Source organism: Budorcas taxicolor, chromosome 8 (genome assembly GCF_023091745.1).
Source record: "Budorcas taxicolor isolate Tak-1 chromosome 8, Takin1.1, whole genome shotgun sequence".
In the NCBI taxonomy this organism is placed as follows: Eukaryota; Metazoa; Chordata; class Mammalia; order Artiodactyla; family Bovidae; genus Budorcas; species Budorcas taxicolor.
In genome coordinates, this window is record NC_068917.1 from 45,411,850 (window position 1) to 45,433,637 (window position 21,788).

A 21,788-nucleotide genomic window follows, 5' to 3' on the forward strand; every position below is an offset into this window, starting at 1 on the left:
TATTAAAACTGATTGCCCGGTAGGGGTGAATTCCAAGTTGATTTTCTTTGTATTTCACTGGTTGTGGTGGACATATGTCTATTTTATCATCTTGGAGGAGAAATTTAAAGGTTTCACAAGACAATTTAAAATGCATATGTTTCGGGTGGGGCACTATGAGTCCAGTCTCTTTAAGGTTTATAATCTCACAGTGAGCATTGCTTCACAGCAGTTCTTGAGTTGACAAAGAGGCCTCTGAATGGATAAATAACAAAGTCCTGCTGTACAGCATAGGGAACTATATTCAAAATCCTGTGATAAACCATAATGAAAAATATGAAAAAGAGTGTATATATAGATATATGTACGAATGAATCAGTTTGCTGTACAGTAGAAACTAACACAACATTGGAAATCAACTACACTTCAATAAAATATGCTTTGAAAAATGACAGAGGCCTCTTTCTAGTATATATATATATTTTAAAAAAAAGAAACCAGTGTTTATAAACAGGAATGCCGGTTTTCCCATAGTCTTGACTTAGTTGTCTTGCTTTCTTCAACTTGGAAAACCCCTTTGGAAAATTCTTTCTGAAAATGATGCAGAATGCAGATACGTTCTTGCATAAAGGGCTTAGTCACTAGGAACATGTCACTTCCACCCTCTATTAATAAGCTCAGTGTCCTAAACCACACCAGTGATGAGGAGAGCTCACCTGGACATAGACCCAGCAGTCCTAGACATATCGGTCGTCGTTTCTTGCCCTGTGCTGCCTCATTGTTGATGACCTCTCCCCAAGTATGACAGAGACTGAACCCTGCGATTCATATACTGTATGACAGAATGGGTGAATAAGGACGGAAATGTTACTTTATCTGGCTTGATGTGGCTCTTATTTTGCAAATTTTAAGAGGAACAGACTTGGGCATTCCTCCAGCGTATCTGTAGAGTGAGATTGACTCTTACTGTAATATTCTCATGGGAACTACATTTAGTCATAAGGGGAGAATATGTCTCCAGCTTTCTGCTAAGAAGACCAAAAACATTTCCCCCAGGTATTATAGTTTATCAGTCTGAATGAGGTTCAAGTTAAGCACAATTGAAGCTTGCTTCCTGGTAACCTATAAGACAGAAAAGCTGTGTCAGAAAGAGAAAAACATTCAGACTTTTCAGTTATTTCCATTTATATTGGTTTTACCAGAATGATGATTGTGTGATGGATGTATATGCCTGTACCAGTGATCTAAATCAGGATCAGGACCACTGTGGCCTCATACTGTTCCCCAGGAATGAAATAATGGGCATTAAGAATCTGACAGCTTTAGCAGCGCTCCTTTGATTTTAGCATGATCTGAATCACCTGGAGGGCCCCAGTGCTATCCAAGTCAGCGGAATCTCAGGGGCCTTTAGGATCCAAAGGCAGCTGGGCGTAAAGGACAAGGTATTAACCCTTGTGGAGTGGCTTGTCACCAAGAGAAAGAACCAAGGTAGTGGATTCTCAGTCATGGAAACCAGACACCTAAGCCAGGACTCATTTGTAAGCCTGGTAATATCGGCAACTGCCAAACAAAGGGGTACCTGGAGCTTATCAATAAGATCAGTTCCAGGCTTCACTCACTGGGGAGGTAGGGAAGCTGAAAGGAAGATGGGTTTTGGAGGCAAACAAATCTTAACTTTCAAATTATGCTTTGGGGTACTGGCCATAGCTATTTAGTCTTTCCTTTGCATCATCCTTATTTATAGAAAGGGAATAAGAACTATGCCTTCTTCCCAGGGTTCTTGTAATTAAGTAATTCTAGTAAAAGATCAAGTACACTGCCTGATACTCTCAGCTTCCTTCCTCTGTTCCTGGAAAACTGTTGCTTTTGGAAAGAACGAAGCCTACCCCTGGGCTCAGCTACTGGAAACAGACAAGGTGGATGCTGTGACCAGGTTAAAAATAGGCGGATGTGCAGATGCCTCTTAGTCACGCATGATCACGTTCCCTGCCAGCTCACTAGTGCTCTAAGAGCCACCTTCTGCCTTTCCTTTCTACTCTAGCCAGGGAGAACAACACAGCAAGACAGCAGGAGAGAGATCAGAGAACATCCTTCACCCACAGACGTCCTAAACCATGAAGACAATGGTTTGGATGGCTTGAGAACAGCAGTGCCTTTAAACTAATAGCAAATCATCTCAGTAAGAAAAACTAATGTGGTTCATTCTTCCCTGGGAGTCTACAGTCCTACTGTGGTCAGCAAACTAAACAAGCCAAGAAGGGAAACCAACACATTCTGCAGTGCTTAGACTAACTGGAAATTCAGACCTGAGTGGACATTTAGAAAGACAGGAATTTCGCGGGAGGATTGCATTTTGTGTGGGTCAAATTTCCTTCAAGATTCAAAGAAAGATGCATTGGCAGTTCCTCATATTATGAAAGTAAGAATCTCATAGTTCTTAGACATTTCTAAGAAATGAAGTCTCCACCAACTAATGCATTAGAGACAAACAAAAATGCTTCCATTCTGGTCCTTGTCACTGGTTAAGAATCAAGTGGGTGGGGGTGGGGTGGGATAGATTAGTCATTAATGAATCTTAGTAGAAAGGTATATGGGGTGTTCCCTGAACCAGTCTTTCAAAATGAGCCCTTTTCAGATCTTTCTAAATTGATATGATATAGATTTATTAAATACTACGGTATAAATCACACTTCATTTTACTGCACTTTGTCTTACTGTGCTTTGTAGATACTGTGTTTTTCGCATATTGAGGGTCTGTGGTAACCCCCACCTCCAGCAAGTCTGTTAGTCCTGCTTTCCAGTGGCATTTGCTCACTTCACGTTTCTGTGTCACGTTTCAGTGGTTTTGATGCTTTCTCATTGTTATCCTTGGTGTGGTGACCTGTAATCTGATTACTACTACCATGACTCGCTGAAGCCTCAGATGATGGTTAGAAGGTATGTATGTTATTTTTTAGACATAAAGCTACTGCACATGTAATGCTGTTATACACTTAAGACTACAGTACAGCGCAAACTGAACTTTACATGCACTGGGAAGCCAAAAACTCGTGGGACTCGCTCTATTGTGCTGTTCACTGTGGTGATCTAGAACTGGACCTGCAGCGTCTCTGAGGTGTACCTGTGGATTTTTCTGGTAAGTAAATAGAAGTTAAACCACTAGAAAAGGTTGAGCAGGGGCTTAGTGTGACTCAGGCCGTGGCATCATCAGTCCTGTTATGTAAGTCTAAAGTCACGAAAGCAATAAACTCTGCTCCCTTGCAACACACCTGGTTCCTTCTAGGGGATACTCTCAGTCTTGAAGAAATTTTTGTTCCCTACCATGTGCACTGTAGAAAGAAAGAGCCTGCCCGGCCCTCTGCAGGACACTCTTACTCAGGCACCAGGGTTTTAATCTCCCAGAACTCAAAAACCAGAGGCAGTGTTTGTTGAGCTCAGTTATATCTTTATTAGGAAAGCACCAACACCACATTCTTGGAAATTACTGGAATTTTATTTGCCTCAGGCTTATGACTTGCAACCAAAGACATTGTGCAAAGAAAGCAAAGATTAAGTACACTTTAGGGAGAAGGAGACGATACACGTTGGTAACATAGGAGATAAGGGTGACAAAAGAAGCCATCCATTACACTATATAGATTGCAATATTCAATAGCGATTTCAACAAAACTTTTTTTAAATCAAGAGCGAAAAAATTAAGCAATGTTTACAGTAGACATCAATCTTATACAATTCAAAAAGCATTTTTTTTTTTCAGATCATAGAGCATAAAATGGAAAAATGTCTATGTAGGTGAAGTCTAAGTACTGTACATTTATCACCTATTAAAGTTGCTTATATGTACCACAGTGTAAAAAAAAACAATACCAAACAAATAAAAACCTTGAAAATTGCCTGATGAAAAATAAAATAACCAGTGGCTTTTAATGGCTTCTCCTGGTTATCAGTGCTACAAAAAGACAAAAATCTTCTCATTTGAACAGGTGATAAAACCAGGCACAATCAAACTGTTACCAAATTAGACCCACCCATAGAAATATACCATCCACCCACATTTTTTTCCATCAAAAGCTTTTTTTGTTTGTTTTAATCTTTGAGGCCCATTTGGTCACAATATGTTACAAAGGTTTGTGTATGCATGTGTGTTTTTTTACACCATGATATCATATGTTTGTCTGGCACTATTCTAAAGCTAGTTTATAGATGATAATGATATAGAAACCACCCAGTGCCCATAAGAGAAATGAACTCACTGGGTAGAGACGAGAGAGGGGAAGAAGTTCAGTTCTACCAAGAAAAAAATGTCCGTAGTGATCACTCATCATCGGTCCCACTGGCTTCTGATTGTTCCTAAAAGTAAATGTAGGACAGAAAGACAGTAAGCCATCGAGAGGCAATGTGGAAAAGAAATGACACTGTGGAAACAGTTAACCCTGATAGTAGAGACGCAGCGACAGTCTCTGTGCTGAAAAGGGGGCCTCCTACTTGGAAGCCCCAAAGCAGTGCCGGCCATCTGTGCCAGCGCTGTGCTCTCTTGCAGTTGGGTATGAAAACTTCACGGCTTATGATTTCTTCATGGCTGTGCTGGATCTTTGTTGCTGTGTGAAGGCTTTCTCTAGCTGCGGCTCTAGAGTACAGGCTCAGCAGCTGTGGCACGTGGGCTTACCTGCACCACGGCATGTAGAATCCTCCCGGAGCAGGGACTGAGCTTGTGTCTCCTGCATTGGCAGGTAGATTCCCAACCACCGGGGAAGTTCATGGCTAATGATTTCTATTTTGAGCACTATTTTTAGAAAATCCACGGGCTTCCCAGGTGGTGCAGTGGTAAAGAAGCCACCTGCTGGGTCGGGATGATCTCTTGGAGGAGCAAGTGGCAACCCACTACAGTATTCTTGCCTGGAGAATCCCATGGAGAGCAGGCTACCGTCCATGGGGTTGCAGAGAGTCGGACATGGCTGAGCATGCACACGTTGCAAGGGAGAATAAAGTACTGTGTGTTTGATTTTAGGATTTTAAATGTATTTGAAAATGCTTGTGTCGAGGGTTCAGGCTGGGTGGGGTGGGATAAGAATGCTAAACTTTTCTCAACAGACCTCAATGGCAAACATGTTGAAGGAAAATCAAACTAGCATACATTTGAACATGGAAAATTAACTTTCCAGAAAGCAAAAGAAGGGGATTGGTGGCAGGGAACTTGGAAGTCCTTTGGAAAGCGAATGAAATGGAGGGCCCTTCAGAAGGCACTGTATTAGAAGCTACCCCGGCTGCCCACAGAGTCAAGGACAGCGCCCCAGACCGAGCTATGCTCTTTGGGTCTGAAATCAGCCTCTGCTGTTTACTTACATGACCTGCAGCAAAACACACATAACAAGTAAGCACTGATTTCTGTAGTAAGGTGAGAGTGACATCTATCTTAGGATTATTATAAGCATTAAATATGGTACCATATGAGTAGGCCCTTATGTCAGGACCTGGCTCCATCAATGCACCCTGAATTTTTCAAATTTTAAAAATAACACCTCTAGGTATGTAAAATTCATCTGAGTTCTTTGTATGGCACCTGAAGTAGCAACTCAGATCCAAAACTCTGACATCCTATCACTTTTTCTCAGCCTCTCATGTAATGGTTATTTCCTCTGTATACCACTATACACTAGGTATGCTGGGTGGTATGGCTATAAAATATTAACCGGCCATGCAGAAAACTCTATTTGTAAGTAGGCACTGGAAAGATAAAGGGAAAGAGGGAACTTGATTTAGCAGTTATTTCATTTTTGAAGGCTATTAAAAATAAACAAAGCCCTAAATTCTTTGTTATAAATCACGCAGCTCAGTTCACACCCCTCAATAATGAAATCTCACCAAATCTTTACATTTTCATTTCTGAGTAATAAAGCATTGAGGGTGGAAGGGGCATGGGCGTACGAGAGGGAAACAGAAGTGGGGAGGGCTTCCCAACTTCAGCGAAGACAGCCATACTTACATTTTCATCCTGCTCTTCATCGCTGTCAAAATCGCTCACCACAGGCTTGGCTTTTCCTCGGTTTGGCCTTTTCTTGCCTTTTCCTTTGTCCCGGCCTTTCTCATCCTTTTTATTGAGCTTGATTTTCACCTTAACAGATTTTGCTACAATAAAACCAAACAGGCAGCAATGAGGAATCACAGGGGAATCTTTTTACAAGTAGTAAAATGATCCCAGCCTACAGATGACAAAGCCAACATCCCAGAGTGCCCAGAAGGTCCTTGATTCATGCCTGTTCTCCAGTGGCTGATCCAATTATAGTTAGCACCCTCTCACTTGCAAATCTCTGGGTCTTGGTTTCGCATGATAAGTTACATAGTCACCCTAAACAGGCAACTAGCCACAACGGGGTCCCAGAGGGAAGCTGGGCTGAGTCATTTTCCAGGTCTCTTGATGGCTGAACAGGGATCTTCCTAATAACCAGGATGGTGAAAGCTGCCTTACTGACCATATGGTGGGGTATGGGCATTTTTTAAAAGAGAACTTTGACATTAAAAAGTGTATGTGTAAAAGGGTTAAAAAAAAAAAAAAACAGTGATTTTTACTGTTTAAATAACTCCAGTTGACTTAAAAAGTTAACAGCACAGCAAGGTACAAAATGGAAAATAAAAACAAATGAATTTGAAAGCTTTTTTCCCTCTTCTCTAGTCTCTCTTCCTACTGTTTTCTTTCTGGTGATTATTTCCAGAAAAAGTAGTATACATCCCTATTTGCACATATATTCATCCCTATGTGTGCATATGACTCTCTATAGATAGATGACATAAAATTCCATATAATTCTGTATACAGAGAATATAAAGAATACAAGTATAAACACATACAGAAAAATGGCACCCATTTCCACTTTCACAGGACTGTTCTGAGGATAGAAATAAAAACAAACATTTGGAAGAAAGAGGTCAAAGTGTTATACCACAATTACAGGCGTACATCCCAAGGTACATAGAAAATCTGTCCCCCGGGATTGTTCTGGGACAGGCGTCCCTAGAATAGCATTTTCAGGAATGGATGATGAGGTGACTGAGAATGAATGTCTCTCATTCAAACTCATTTTGTTGAAATATCATGTCTGGTGGGTCTCAAGGCACCTAGAAATAGATAATTGTCATGGAGGCAATCAGCTCTGGAAGGAATCTCAGAGATGAGAACTTTTCAGACTTCTGTGAAGGGGGAGGGACCCACTGAACATTTCCAGACATTAAGTCCTCCATGGAAGTGTAGGCTGACAAAAAAGAAGAGACAGAGCTGTTCTGAAGTGTAGGGACGACATACGCCCTCCCCCCATCCCAAATATGGCAGAAGCTGGCAAATCCTAGTGCACAAAACAGTATTTCTAGTCCAGGCTTCTTCCATCTACCATCCCCACATGGCTGCTGCTTAATGAGCTATAAGGCAGGGCCATGTTGCTTTGGGTAGAGTAATTTAGGACAAGAAGAGGAGACTGGGGGTGAGAAGGTCTACCTGGTAATGGAAATGTGTATAAGATGTGAAGCCCTGTAAATTCAAAAAATAGCAATTTGGAAAGAAAAAGTGTACTACCTTTACCTATACAGGTATAGTTCTTCCTGACGCAGGAGTACAGGAAATCCATAGAAGTCAGGAAAAGGCAGAAGACTGGCAGTCAAGGCGAGAAAGTACATGCTCAAGAACACGATCTAAATACTCACGGGACTGGTGGGCACTGGAAAGCCATCAGGCTCGTGAGTCAGCGGACTGTGTTCCTCCACAAAACCCCCTAAAAGGCTGCCACGGGCAACTAGGCTAATAAACTGGCCCTTTAAACAGCATTCTAAGGCTCCACATTACCACCACATAGACCTGTGACAAGTTCCAGCTAACCAGGGTGGTAGGCAGAATGATGATGCCTCCCAGAGATGTCCCTGTCCTAATCCTCAGACCTGTCTATATGCTTACTTTGCACCACAACAGGGAGCATGCCATAATCCCCCGGGATGGGGAGATTATCCTAGTGAACCACGTAGGCTCAGTCTAATCACACGTCCTTCAGAGTGGAGGAAGAGGAGCTCCTGGTTCAAGATGATGACACGGGAAGAAGCTGAACTTGCCTCCTCCCAAAGACACCCTGAATGTAAGCTACAAGTGGGACAACTGCCTCTGAAAAAGATGCAGAAACTAGCTGAGTGACACTTCCACACTGGGCAAATGAGGAAAAACCCACACTGAAGCAGCTAAGAGGAGCGAAGAGGAGGCTGAGACATAATCTCACAGCAAACTTAAACCCTATCCCATCACAGTGACCCACAGCAGGGTCCATATCCAGGGATTCCTAAATAAGGGAAAACCCAAAGAGACGCACACTGAGACATACTGTAATTAAAATGTCAAAACTTAAAAAGCCTTACCAGCAGCAAAAATAACTTAGGCACAAGGGAACCCCCGAGAAGACTAGCAGTAGATTAAGCAGAACTGAGTAATCATCTATGTGGGGAAAGAATCTGAAAAAGAATGGCTACATGTATGTGTATAACTGAATCGCTTTTCTGTGCCCCTGAACCTAGCAGAGCACTGCAAGTCAATTATACTGCAATATGAAATAACATGGTTTAAAAAAGGACGTTTGTGACAACATGGATGCACCACGAGGGCATTATGCTAAATGAAATAAATCAGAGAGCAAAAGATACTGTACAATTTCACTTATATGTGAGATTAAAAACTAAACAGATATGGTGGTCGCAGAGGTGAGGTGGGAAACGGGTGAAGGGAATCAAAAGGTATACATCTCCAGTTATAACTAAGTCATGGGGTTTAAGGTAACCAGGGTGAGTACAGTGAATATTGTATTGCGTATTTGAAATGTGCTAAGAGTAAATTTTCAAAGTTCCTGTCACGAAAAAAAAATTTTTTTTTCTAACTATGTGGTGATGGATGTCACGGAGATTCACTGTGATCATTTCAAAATATACACAAATATGGCATCATTATGCTGTATATTTGAACCTAATATATCAGTTATACCTCAACAACAAAAAGAAGAACGTGGATGAAGAGGAGGCAGAAGACAGGGTCAAAGAGATGCAACATGAGAAGGAGACACAAGGAAATGGATTCTCCCCTGGAACCCCCAGAAAGGAACGCAGGCTGCTAACATCTTGATTTTGGCCCAGAGACCCACAGCAAACGTGTGACCTACAGAACTGTGAGACAGTAAATGTAAGTTGTACTGAGGCACTAAGTTTGCGGTCATTTGTTAGAATCGCCATAGAAAGTTAATACACTAAGTCTCAGGAGAGGTTAGGGAAAAAGTCAACTGATAGCTGGGATACAAAGGGAGCTATGTGAAAACAGATTAGCAATCTGGCTCTAAAATATGGAAATGTTTAGCTAGAATAAATTATGTAGACTTAATCATCAAATACCAGGATATAAAAACTACGGAGTAACCAGATGAAACTGAAAAAGGTTAAACTAATACTTAAAAGGCAGAATCACTAAAGAGAATAATCCTGAGAGCAGATGCGGGTATGGGGAAACACTTGAGTACTCTGCTGACAAAGATGTCAGCTCCATTCTCTGTGGCAATACGTAGGCATCAGATGTGTTTTTAAAATGTGTGCGATGATTTATGGGTAAGAATGTTCAGACAGCATTATCTAGAGTGAGATTACTCTCTCTCGGTACATTCATTAATGGATGTTCATATGCATGGCTGTATAAAAACCTCTTTGCTTTGGGAAAATGTTTCTAATACAAAAATCATGCTACAAAACAGTGTGTGATACTTCTATAAATAAAATATTTATGTGTAGAAAAAAAACTGGAAGGCAGCTGGAATTAAATGTATATTGGGTGATGGAATTTTGCAACTTTTCTTTCCTTAAAAATATTTTCCAAGTTGTCTGTACTAAGCATGTATCTAATAAAAAAATTTTTAAAGCATACCTATACTGTTTTTATCTAGAAGACTATAATTACTTTGAGAAGAAGTATGGGGTGAAAACATAATTAGGTAAGAAGAAATTTTAGATGTTTTCAAGGCAGCCTTAACCTTTGAAATAATATAGTTACCCATCAAGGCTGGGACTAGATTAAGACTAGGGACATTCTTGCCTTGGGTGAAAAACTTGACTCCAAACTTGTAACCAAGATAAGTACCAGTCGATGCAATGTTTTAAAAGCTCAAAATTCATGGCAAAAAAACCCCCATGATGAATAAAATATCAAAACTTAAAAGACAGGGTCAGTATCTGATCCACGAAGGACAAAATGCACCACGGTCTGAGAGTCAAGGCGGTGATCCTCAAAGTGCGGCGCTGGCTGCATCCCTGACTCAGATCCCACCGCAGGCCACGGAATCAGAAACTCCGGGGTGGAGCCCAGCGGTCACCAAGTTTAGAGAACCACCATGCTGGGTAACAGCAAGCTGGTATGAACAGCCACGCTGGTAGAAAATGTCTATTACACTGATTTCCAAAGGCAACATTCAGTGTGTGCTGTGAGCCTGGCCATGTGCTACGCTCCTGCGTGGCTGGAGGCGTATCTAGAACCTCAGTTTTACATAGGAGGAAACGGAGCTCCAGCAAGGTTAAGTCCACTGCCAGGGTTGCCCAGAGAGGCCACAGAAGACCAAGGCCTCAATCCAGATCTGCCCTGTGAGCAGCTGGAGAAACGACGCAGGTGGCCAGAGCCCGAAGAAGTGGCGCGACCACGTGGACTCACCCTCTGACTCTGACTCTTCTTCATCTTCCTCCTCCTCCTCTTCATTGCTTTCGTCCTCACTCTCTTCCTCTTTGGCAATTTTCTGCCGAGCGCTCTTAAACACTGACTGTAAGACGATGGAGTCTTCATAGATCTAAAGGGTCAAAATGGCAACTGTTAAAAACGCCAATCTGAGGGCCTGAGAGTCACAAATGCAGCGTGCTCTTTTCTTCCCGTGCCCACACCTCTGACACCCAACAGGAAAACACCAAACTCAGATCTACAGAGATAGTCTTATTGGAAAAGTCCACATACAGCTGAGTTAATTTCAGCGTCTGTGTGTGTGCGCACATGCTTGAGAGGCAAGGGTGGGCTTCAATAAGATGTCCTCTCATTTTTGACAGCAAGACTAGTGTTTAAAAATGTTATTTCTTAAGAGATCAAATTTGTGGTTACCAGAGGAGGGGTAGGGGAAGATAGAATTGGATGAAGGTAGTCAAAAGATTGGAGAAGGCAATGGCACCCCACTCCAGTGTTCTTGCCTGGAGAATCCCATGGACGGAGGAGCCTGGTGGGCTGCAGTCCATGGGGTCGCCAAGAGTCGGACACGACTGAGCGACTTCACTTTCACTTTTCCCTTTCATGCACTGGAGAAGGAAATGGCAACCCACTCCAGTGTTCTTGCCTGGAGAATCCCAGGGACGGGGGAGCCTGGTGGGCTGCCATCTATGGGGTCGCACAGAGTCGGACACGACTGACGCGACTTAGCAGCAGCAGTCAAAAGATACAAACATCCAGTTATAAGACAAATAGTTACAGGGATGTAAGGTACAATATGGTAAATATAATCAATACTGCTGTACGTTTAATATGAATGTTGTTAAGAGAGTAAATCTAAGTTCTCATTACAAGGAAAAATATTTTTTTTCTATTTCTTTGATTTTATATGAGATGATGGATATTCACTAAACTTACTGTGGCAATCATTTCATGATTTATGTAAGTAAAATTATACTGTACATGGTAAACTTAGGTACAACAGTGCCTTAGGTCACTAAAATCTCAATAAATCTAGAAAGAAAAAATAAATCAAACTATATTTCTTAATTTGTTCCATCAAGTACTGTGGTATAGCAACATGTTTTTAAAGGTGCAATTCTCCTAACAAAAATGGAAAGCCATTATTTATTACTGACTTTATCTGTGCCAGCCAACAGTATTGCAATAAATGCTTTATTTCTAGTGTATGCACATATGTGAGTATAGCCCTGTGTGGTTGCTGAGAGAACTCTAAAGTTCAAAAATGGCCCTTTTCCTCAAAAAACTGAAAACAGAAGTACCATATGATCCAGCAAGCCCATTCCAGATATATACCCAAAGGAACTGAAAGCAGGGTCCCGAAGAGATGCATACACACGCATGTTTACAATAGCACTATTCACAGTAGCCGAGAGGTAGAAGCAGACCAAATTTTCATCACAGAGGTATGGATAAACAAAATGAGGCCTATCCATATGGTGGACTATTATCCAGCCTTAAAAAGGAAAGAAATCCTGTTACATGCTATACCACATGGATGAACTTTGAGGACACGATGCTAGGTGAAATAACAAGCCATGCCCAGACAGACAAATACTGTGTGATTCCCTTATGAGCTGTCTAGAATAGTCAAATTCATAGAAAGAGAAGGTAGAACAGTGTTTGGTGGAAAGATTAGAGAGTTTCACTTTTACAAGGTGAAAAAGTTCTGGAGGTCTATTGCACAACAATGAAAATACCCTTCATGCTGCTGAGCTGTACACTTAAAAATGGTAAAGAAGACACACTGGGATGGGGCCGCTGGGGCAGAATTTCGGCAGAGACACTACAGTTTAGCTGTAGTGTTTTAGTTTTGGATCTTAAAGGTGAGGATGATCCTATCAGGGGTCAGAAAGAGGGGTTTTTAGGAAAGGGGAGCAAAGGAAAAGGTGGGGAGGCAAGAATCGCAAAGATGTGTCTGGGATGGAGCCATCATCAATTTCCTGGTTATGACATGGAATGACTATTATGCAAGATGTTACTATCAAGGCACTCTATTTATATTCTTTCCTACAACTGCATGTGTATCTGGGGAAGTGGGTGTTTACGGGACCTGTCTTATTGGACTATGAACTGTTTAGGTTGAGGAACAGCAGGAGATAAGGGCAAAGAGTGAGGATATAACCTCGGAAAGCAAACTATGGCGATGAAATTCATTCTATATTTTAATAGTATGTGGGGAAGCTCAAAGCTTGGTGGGAAGTAGGTGGACAGAATAAGAAGGTGCTTAGAAAAAGATAAACCAACATCCAGGTGGGCCTGGGAAGGAAGCCAATCGAGAGGCCATTTATCACCCCAGGTCAGGGGTGAGGCAGTGTGGCAAACTGCCGGTGGTGGGTCAGGGTGAATATCACAATGTAGCCACAGTTCTGTAAAGAACCTCCAGTCTACCCACAAACCTTAAGTGGTCATTCACAAAACGCTTCTGTATCGACTCTTGGACTTAACTGTGTCCTAGTTTTTCACCTTAAATTTCTTTGAAGAAGGCTTGCTTTCAAGACCTATTGTTTTGGTCAAAATAACACTAATATTAAGTCCGATTAACTGGAAAGGTATATAGTCTGTTCAAGGCACATTCTGAGGAGGCCCACATTCTCCAATTTAGTGACTGGAACTGACATGAAGATTAAAAAGCCCAATCAGGAAAGAGGCCTAAGGACTTTGATGGTGGTTTAACACTGCCTTGGTTGGCAGACACACTGGCCTGCCTTCATGTTCTTTCTGCTTCATAAGTATGAGACCATAGATGGGGAAAGGAGAGTTCCTACAAAAGGTGAGTGAAATTGAGGTGTAATTAAAGCGAGAGTGTCCTCTACCTACTTAGTTATTTTAATAGAAACACTTACAGACTCTTATACCCACTAACTGCAGAGAAAGAAAGTAAAGAGAATTGCAGCTGACCTGATAAAAAGCATTTTTGTAACAATTAGGGGGGATGGTTGTTTTTGCTATATAATTTTTGTTCTAAAACAAAACAGCAGTTTCAGCTCCTGAGGCAAAGTTACAATCAGAAAACCCAAGGTAAATATAACCAAATATACCATTTCTATAAAAGCAAAGATTGTACCTCTAGCTTTTAGGCGTTATATTAAGTTATTAACTTAAATTCCTCCTCTGGTTAAAAGCCAGGCCTTAAAAGGGAAGCACAAGTAGAAACTAGTATGGATATGGTACAAAGGAGCTGGCATTAATTTAAAAATGCCAAGGCCTCGATTGACTTACTTAGGTAAGTAGCATGGAAAGATAGGCTTTTATTTTTCCTTTTCTTCTGCCAGGATAGGAGCGGTGGTAGCAAATGAAAATATTTTACTGACAACAACACAGGCATGTTTAAGGTTAAACATGTCTCACCTGGGATCCCTCCAAGTTGAATGTCTGAGCATTGTGACAGAGGAGCATGACGTCTTTCTCCAGGTCACCCAGGCTCCGGTACTTATGATTACGAATTCTTTCCTGATGGAAAGTTTGGATAAAACAGAGTCGGGGGGCGGGGGGGTGGGGGGGTGGGGGGTGGCGGCGCAGGGGTGGGGGAGGGTGGAGGTAGAAATACAACAATCAGTACTTGGTTAACAAAGCCTGATCTTCCCTTTGTCTTCCCAGTAGACAGTCCTGCCAGAAAGGTGGGGCTACACAACTCCAGGGGGCGCCATCCACAGAGACCACCCTTCTTACAAGGGGCAGTGAGGAGCATATGACGGGAACCTGTAAGGGCACTGGGATCATGGGAACAATCTGAGACTTCTTAAATAAAATGCTGTATAATCAATATGAGCTCTCAATATGATGATTAAATAACGTACACCTAAAGGCACAGGAACATGCTGACCTTTTTAGTGCCAGGCCCCGGTGTGGGGCAGTGGCAATAAGATGGGTCACCACTGTCGAGTCCTAATAATTATGATTTTTTTCCAACCTATTTACATTTCTATTTTATTTACTTTAAGAAATAAAAGTTTGTAAACAAAAGATGTACCTTTATTTTTTTGAAATCCACCGGTTTCCTAATTAATTCATAATATTCTGGTAATTCTTTTCTTGAAGGTAACTGAATGAAGACTTCGCTGAGCTGTCGCCCTGAACTGTAGGGTGGGGGAGACACACAGAACCATAACAGGTCACACACTACTGAGACAAACCTGTATTCTTTTCAGAAAATGTCAAAAAAGCAAATGGCAGCCAATGCATAGAAACATGGGGCTCTTCAGACCAAAGGAAATCCTACCACTAACGCTATGAGAGATTCATGTCCCTGGTGCTAACTTCAAAATCACACGGAAACACCAGCAGGTCTCCACTTCTGCCATGTATGTGTGGGAAATCCACAGAGTGAACCTCTTCAGTTTGATACAAATATTTAAAATATCCCATTCCACCAAAAATTCCATTTCTAAATGAGTAATAATTGAATTGGTTATAAAAAAAATAACACTGGCTTTCTTTCCATACCCCTTTGTTTTCATAGTCACTGTATATTCAGAAAATAGTGTGTTAGAACATCCTCTGGAAATTCAAATGAAAAGCTTCTGTATGTACTAGGGCTGTCTTATCTTTGCAGTCTTATTCCTTTGAGAGCATTTTTACACACTGTGAACCACACGTACCTTTATTATTATTTGCCGGAGGAACCCCTTCATCTTGCCTAACTCCATTTTGTGCGTATGAAGTAATTTGCGCAGAAAAAAACAAACATATTTAGCAAGTGTGGCTGCTTCATGCTCCTGGGATCAGTGCTATACCTTCCCCCCAGACCCCCCCAGTTTATGGTAGCTTTATTTGAAAGCACATTTAATAGCAACAAGTCTTCACATTTTGTAATTTTGAGAAACAGACTATAATACAATATAAGCATTTAACATTACTTAATGTTAGCAGCAGACACAATCAAAGGAAGAAGATATAATTTAGGCTCAGGATCCTATTTTCTGACCGAGCGTATCTAGATCAATAACAGCCTGGGAGATATGGTATAGCCATTTTTCACAAAAATCTCACTTTCCTTACAATGCCATCTCCACTTCTTTTGTGAAGCCAGAAATACATGAAAAAAATATAAATCACTGCCATGTAAATTTTGGAAGGTAATCCGAGGAGTGTGTGGGAATGCTAGAAGCAGCAGCAGAGAATGAGTGACAATATGCTGTTTTAATCTATAGTCCCAGTCGTATAATTAAAAAATAATCATAATGACAGTTATCATAAAAAAGGCATGCGCAGTAACTCAAATGGTTGCCTAGCAACCAGTGGGGAAAATGCTGAAGTGCAAAGGGGCCTGCATAAATTAACCGAAAATCCTGTCAAAGGGATGGGTGAGTTTTTCTGTGATACTGGGTCAGTATTTATTTTTATTTTTTAATGCATATACAGGCCTCATGAATACTGAAGCCAGGGGCCAACCCACGAGGTATAAGAACACCGCACTTTGATAGGAAGCTGGATTTTAAAGATTACTGTGGCAAGAACTAAGGTGTTTGTTTGCTTACCCTCAGCCACCCCTTCCTCCCATTTGAGGTTGAGAAATGTGATGGTACCACCATAAATTACCCCACATAGAATGTGAAAAAAAACCATTTCATTTGCTGTCACCTTTGACACAGGGCCACAATCTCTGTTCTGTTTTTCTTTCTCCCATTCTGAGACTTAAATACACAAACATTTCACCAGTCTGTAAATGAATATCTGAAAGGCAATAGAGGAATTTATAGATATTCATTTTTCTGTTTATAATTGGCATTCTTTATACCCTAGCAACAGTCAGACCTCTTTGTAATTTTGGATTTAACACCTGACCCTCAGTGACATCTTCAGTGTCATTTTCTACATTGCCAACAGATGGTGTCATTTTTCTATTGACGGATTACAAGTATATCTTTGCTGTGTACACCTGTGATGGACGTACTCTCAATTTCATCTGCGCTACTAGAGAAGTAGGAAAGAAGCAGTTTGCACTGAGGGTGTGGTAAAGCTCTTTTCATCAGGGACAGAATGGCTCAAACAATCTTGGTCTGATGTCCTGTTCCCACGACATATTCTAGAACCTACGAAGGAGACAAGTCCAGAGTTATCTATGCTCAATAAAAGAGACAGCTGAATGTTCTGAAACTCAGGACCAATACCTATAAAATGACATAAATTTACTTAGTTTCAAAAACAAAGGCTCACATGGCTTAATATTCCTATCTCACTTTCTTTATGCTGCCCCCACCCCCAACACCTCCAAAGAACCAAGGACCAGAGCTGAAGGAAGACCTGGATGCCATCTAAGGAAACCTTCTTGTGGTTTCACTAGAACCATCTCCATTCAAACCCCTCAGTTTGGCTTTCAGAGCCCTCCTCAGCTCCTTCTCTGCAAACCCCATCTGTCCTGCTAATGTGACTCTTCTGGTCAGAACAGCCTCTCTATGCGTACTCCCAAGTACGTCAGCTGATCCCCTCTTTATCACAAATTCCAAGTCTCCCACCTTTTACTCCATGGCTAGAATGTTCTCTATCCTTTACTCCCTTCAAATATTCCATGATCCATCCAGGATCAAGAAACTGTTCTCAATATTAAACAACTCTTGGTACCTTGCTGCTCAGAACTTAATTCTATGTATGCTGGGTTTTCTCTCTCCTCCACAGAGCATGGGAACACTTTACATGCAGTCAGAACCCTTGCCCCATCGTCTTATCAGAGGGGATACTTCTCATCTCAGCCCCAGGCAGGAAATGTCAGGTGGTCCTGAAGGACATTCAGCTTTTATATAACCTATAGAATGCACGAGGTAGCCGGACCACTTGCTAATGTTACGGTAACTTGTTTTCCCCTAAATTAAAGGTTTTTTAAAAAGGTTAAAAAAAGAAAAAAAAAAGAAGGCAGCCTGACAGAGTTTTGAATTCTTGGCATTTCTTTCTCAAACTTAAGCTGCACAAATGCTTTTTCAATATACCTTCTCAAATACTTTTTTTCTTCACTGCCAGGAAGTTTTTTTCCCCTAAAGTACATAACAATGGACTAATTGTACAATGATTTGCAGAAGGTGTTCCATTTCTTATCCTACCCCCAAGGCATTTTCCATTATGTCATTTTATACATTTAAGGCTTGAGCAGAAATTATTATTTCCAAATGTGCTGTTTGCCAAGGCAAAAGTGATACCTGCCCCCCTCCTCCAAAATGGTCTGATTTCCCACCTATTTCATACAACAGTCTATCACAGAATAAGAAACGTGATCCTATAAGATGTAGGGGGTGGAGAAGGAGAATAACCTAAAATACAAAGATAAAGGAACCCACTGCATTTAACAGAGTTTGCAGGTGCTGGTAGGCACACACATTTCCTCTCGAGGTCAAAGAGACACCTGGCTTTGCTGTCACGGTACATGAGATGGAAAAGCCCTACATGCCACTATGCTAATGGTGGTTTGCAAGTCCTGCATGTAGAGTTTACATGCTTATACACACACACACACGAGATTTGCTTTGCTGTGCTTCATCTGGGAGCCAGTTTTTCTCCCATTACCTCCATAAACAGAACGGCAAGAATTTCACATCTCTACTACTATGACTTAAAAATGATGACTACAGACATTATAAATGTCACATAAATATCAGGTCTACCTCTGATTACAGTTTAGGTAAAGCTGGAAGAGTGTATAAGACTGTAATACTAGCTTAGAAACCTACTCCTTTAAAATGCTGGCTGCTGCTGCTGCTCCTGCTAAGTCGCTTCAGTCATGTCCGACTCTGCAACCCCAGACACAGCAGCCCACCAGGCTCCCCCTTCCCTGGGATTTTCCAGGCAAGAACACTGGAGTGGGTTGCCATTTCCTTCTCCAATGCATGAAAGGGAAAAGTGAAAGTGAAGTCACTCAGTCGTGTCCGACTCTTAGCGACCCCATGGACTGCAGCCTATCGGGCTCCTCCGTCCATGGGATTTTCCAGGCAAGAGTACTGGAGTGGGGTGCCATCGCCTTCTCCGAAAATGCTGGCTAGTATGTGTTTAATGCTAGTGGTTAAGGGTCCTTTAAAAAATTTTTTTTGGCTGCTTCATGATTTGTGTTTTTACCTGCCAAAGCTGATCTACCGACAAGAATTCCTAATGGATACTTCTGGAAAGTAATCTTAACTAAAGCCGAAATAGGTTTTGTTTATATTTTTTTATATTTAATGAATGAATATAAAAGTGTATCGTTTTCTTGCCTCCATAAGATATCATCATGATTTAGAACACCCACTTGTAGTTGGAAAGGTTTCACAGAAAATTATTAGAGTCCTAAAGGGGTCAAACATGGGAAATCATTTCAGAAGAAAACCATAAAAACTGGGTCAGCACTGGAGGGCAGTAGGTGGAAGCATGTTTCTTTTTGTAGGGTCAGATTCCTATAGGGTTTAGTAAATACCATTTAAAAATGCACTTAGATCTGAGTAGCACTTTGCTTATCCGGGAAGCCCCCAGAGACCTGAGCCAGTCATATAGTAGGGGTCAGAGCACCTGCACTCTGCACTCTCTACTGAGGCCTCTCATCCGAATCTTACTGAGTACTGACGGACAATACTGTAACTCCCAACAAGCTTGAGAATCTGACTTCCCGGCTACTTGAGGCATATAGGAGGTAATACCAAAAGAGAATGGGATGTGGGCTGACTTGCTTTTGGTAGTGGAATGGATAGCTGTGAAAATTACCCCAAGGGTTGTTTAAGGATTAGATATATAATGTGCCTATCAACCAAAATGAGGTTACCCCAGGTTTATGCAAGGTAAATGCCCCAAAGTTAGGAGACTTAAAGGGCTCACTCAGTTCAATAAGAAAAGCACTAAGGCTTTAACAAGTCTTCAATGCAATCATACTCTGATGTATGGTTTTGTGATTGGTAATCTACTCTAGGCAGAAATATGGATAAAGATATATATATATGTATATTATATGTACATGTAAAGATGTTCATCACAGGATTATTTAAAATAAGGCAGTCAATATGCTAAACAATTAGGGGAAAAAACAAGTGAGGGAATGCTAGAATCTAAACTTATGTAGTTTTAAATTATGTGCCTTAAAAGACAGGAAAATGCTCAGTATGACATTCAATGGAAAAAAACCAACAGGATATCAAATTGTAAATGCAATACCCATTCAACTAGGTTTTTTAAAAGGCATGAACTAAGGACCAGAAGGAGAAATGTCAGCGCATAAACATAACATTAATAATAATGTGCTCTTGTTCAACAAAATGAAGATTTACAATCTAATATGATTTGGAACCATACTGTCATCCATAAATAAAGTAGACCTCAAACACTTTCAAGGGTTACCTTCTTTGAAAGCATGCTATAAGTAAAAAATCTAATTTGATTTTTCCCAGAGAAACGTCATCTGAGGGGCATATGACCAAGTATTATTTATGTCACCGTAAACAGCACAGTTCGTCACCTGGCACCTTTTAACTCTTCCATATAAAGCCAAATAAATAGAATAATAGAACAATAATTCCATAAATTTTCTATCTTAAAAAAGTAGATTTTAACAGAATCTACTGTATAAAGTTCCAATCTATTCCTTCAGAATTTTCTCATTGAACTTACAACGAAGTAAGTTCTCACTGAACTTACAGCAAAGCAGAGGCGATGGCCAGGACATGAGGTTTGGAGTGTTATTTATTTATTGTGTATTTGGACAAGCATTTTGAGGAGATGACTGAGAAGATTCATCATCTGCCACTTGGCTTTTTAGAAACATTGACTCGGGCCATCTAGTTTCCTCTCTTTCTTTCCCATGACACTTCATCACAGCAGGTGGAGGCACGGAATTCTAACTGTCCACCTGTCTCAGTGAGACGCTGCTTCCTTGCTCAGCTTTTGTCACCTCATCTTGGAGACTCAGAAGTGACTCAAAGGAAGCATTCCTTTCCAAAGGTAAGAACCCACCTTCCCTTCCACTGAATATTCTGTCCTTCAATTTCTCCCCAGGTCTCTAACTTCATAATGTAAAAAAAAAAACCAAAAACCAAAACAAACGCTTCAAAGCTTTTGGTTGAATTGTGATCAAGCTCAAAAAGCACAAAGCTTTTGCAGGCAAACAAAGTCAAATCGCTCTCTACCTGAGCTGCAGATACCAAATGTCACTCTGTTAAAGGGATGTGCCTGTGTGTTGTAGCAATCACCCCAAGAGTGCTTTTTCCTCTAATGGCCGTTTTAGGAAATTCTTAAGGAAGACACGTGAGGTGTGATTCTAAAGAAACGAGGCGGATATTTTTCCTATGGATATACAAGAACATTTATGCCTAATAACAGTCCTCTTTCAGAACGATCCATTTTAAAATCAAAAGACAGAAAATGGTTTGAAGACAGCTTATCAGCCCTGTAAGAAAATCAGTTTCCTTGTTTCTAGCTGGGGCTTTTCCCTGCCTCAGAGAGAGGTCGCTTGTGCTGGTTGTCCTGAAGCTTTGAGAGGCAGAGACCCTGGGCTCCTGGGCTAGGCTGAAGCTCGGAGCCCCGGGGAGGCCTTCTGTGCCTCAGAAAGCGGATGGGCCAAGTTTATTTGTGGGCTGCCCACCTGCTGTACATGGTTTAAATTGGCTGAGCATCATTAGTAAGTGTCAAGTCACCAGGAGGCAAAGAGCGGCATATCCCAGTACACATCTGAGAGTATCAGTACTGTTTAAGGAGGACAAAATTAAGTCCTGGTATCCACATTTCCCTGAGCTGACTCTCAGGACTAAATGCAACTTCTGAGCCCTCATTTCCCGATACGTGTGCCCCTATGGAAGGCGAGCTTAATGGATCATTAACAGTGTTTCTTGGACAGGGTCTTCGCTGGTTAAATGAGTTCGGGGAATGCTGAGTTAAAGGAAGTTCAATTGGCTACTTTGTAGCAAAAACACCTCAGGGGCTTTAACCACACTGCCAATTGTCCAAGAAGCCCCAGGACTAACCTGAGGACTAGACTCTTGAGAAAAAGCATTGCCAGGGACATGACCCGAAGCTCTGATTTCCTCACTCACACTGCCAGTACACTAGTCCTCAGTCGCTCAGTCGTGTCCAGTTCTTTGTGACCCCATGGACCCATGGACCGC

General features: G+C 41.3%; 1 protein-coding gene across 5 annotated transcripts in view; it reads right to left on the minus strand.

Annotated features, from left to right (window-relative positions):
• Window positions 1-3,450: 3,450 nt before the first annotated feature.
• Window positions 3,451-21,788, minus strand: part of SMARCA2 (SWI/SNF related, matrix associated, actin dependent regulator of chromatin, subfamily a, member 2) — a 176,582-nt gene continuing 158,244 nt past the window's right edge. For all 5 annotated transcript variants that reach the window (XM_052644454.1, XM_052644455.1, XM_052644457.1 and 2 more), the window contains 5 exons: window positions 14,714-14,819; window positions 14,092-14,193; window positions 10,684-10,816; window positions 5,963-6,105; window positions 3,451-4,329 (listed from right to left, as the gene is read on the minus strand). In XM_052644454.1, coding sequence (XP_052500414.1) covers window positions 4,294-4,329; window positions 5,963-6,105; window positions 10,684-10,816; window positions 14,092-14,193; window positions 14,714-14,819 — 520 coding nt within the window. In that variant the 3' untranslated portion in view covers window positions 3,451-4,293. The remainder of the gene's footprint in view (window positions 4,330-5,962; window positions 6,106-10,683; window positions 10,817-14,091; window positions 14,194-14,713; window positions 14,820-21,788) is intronic.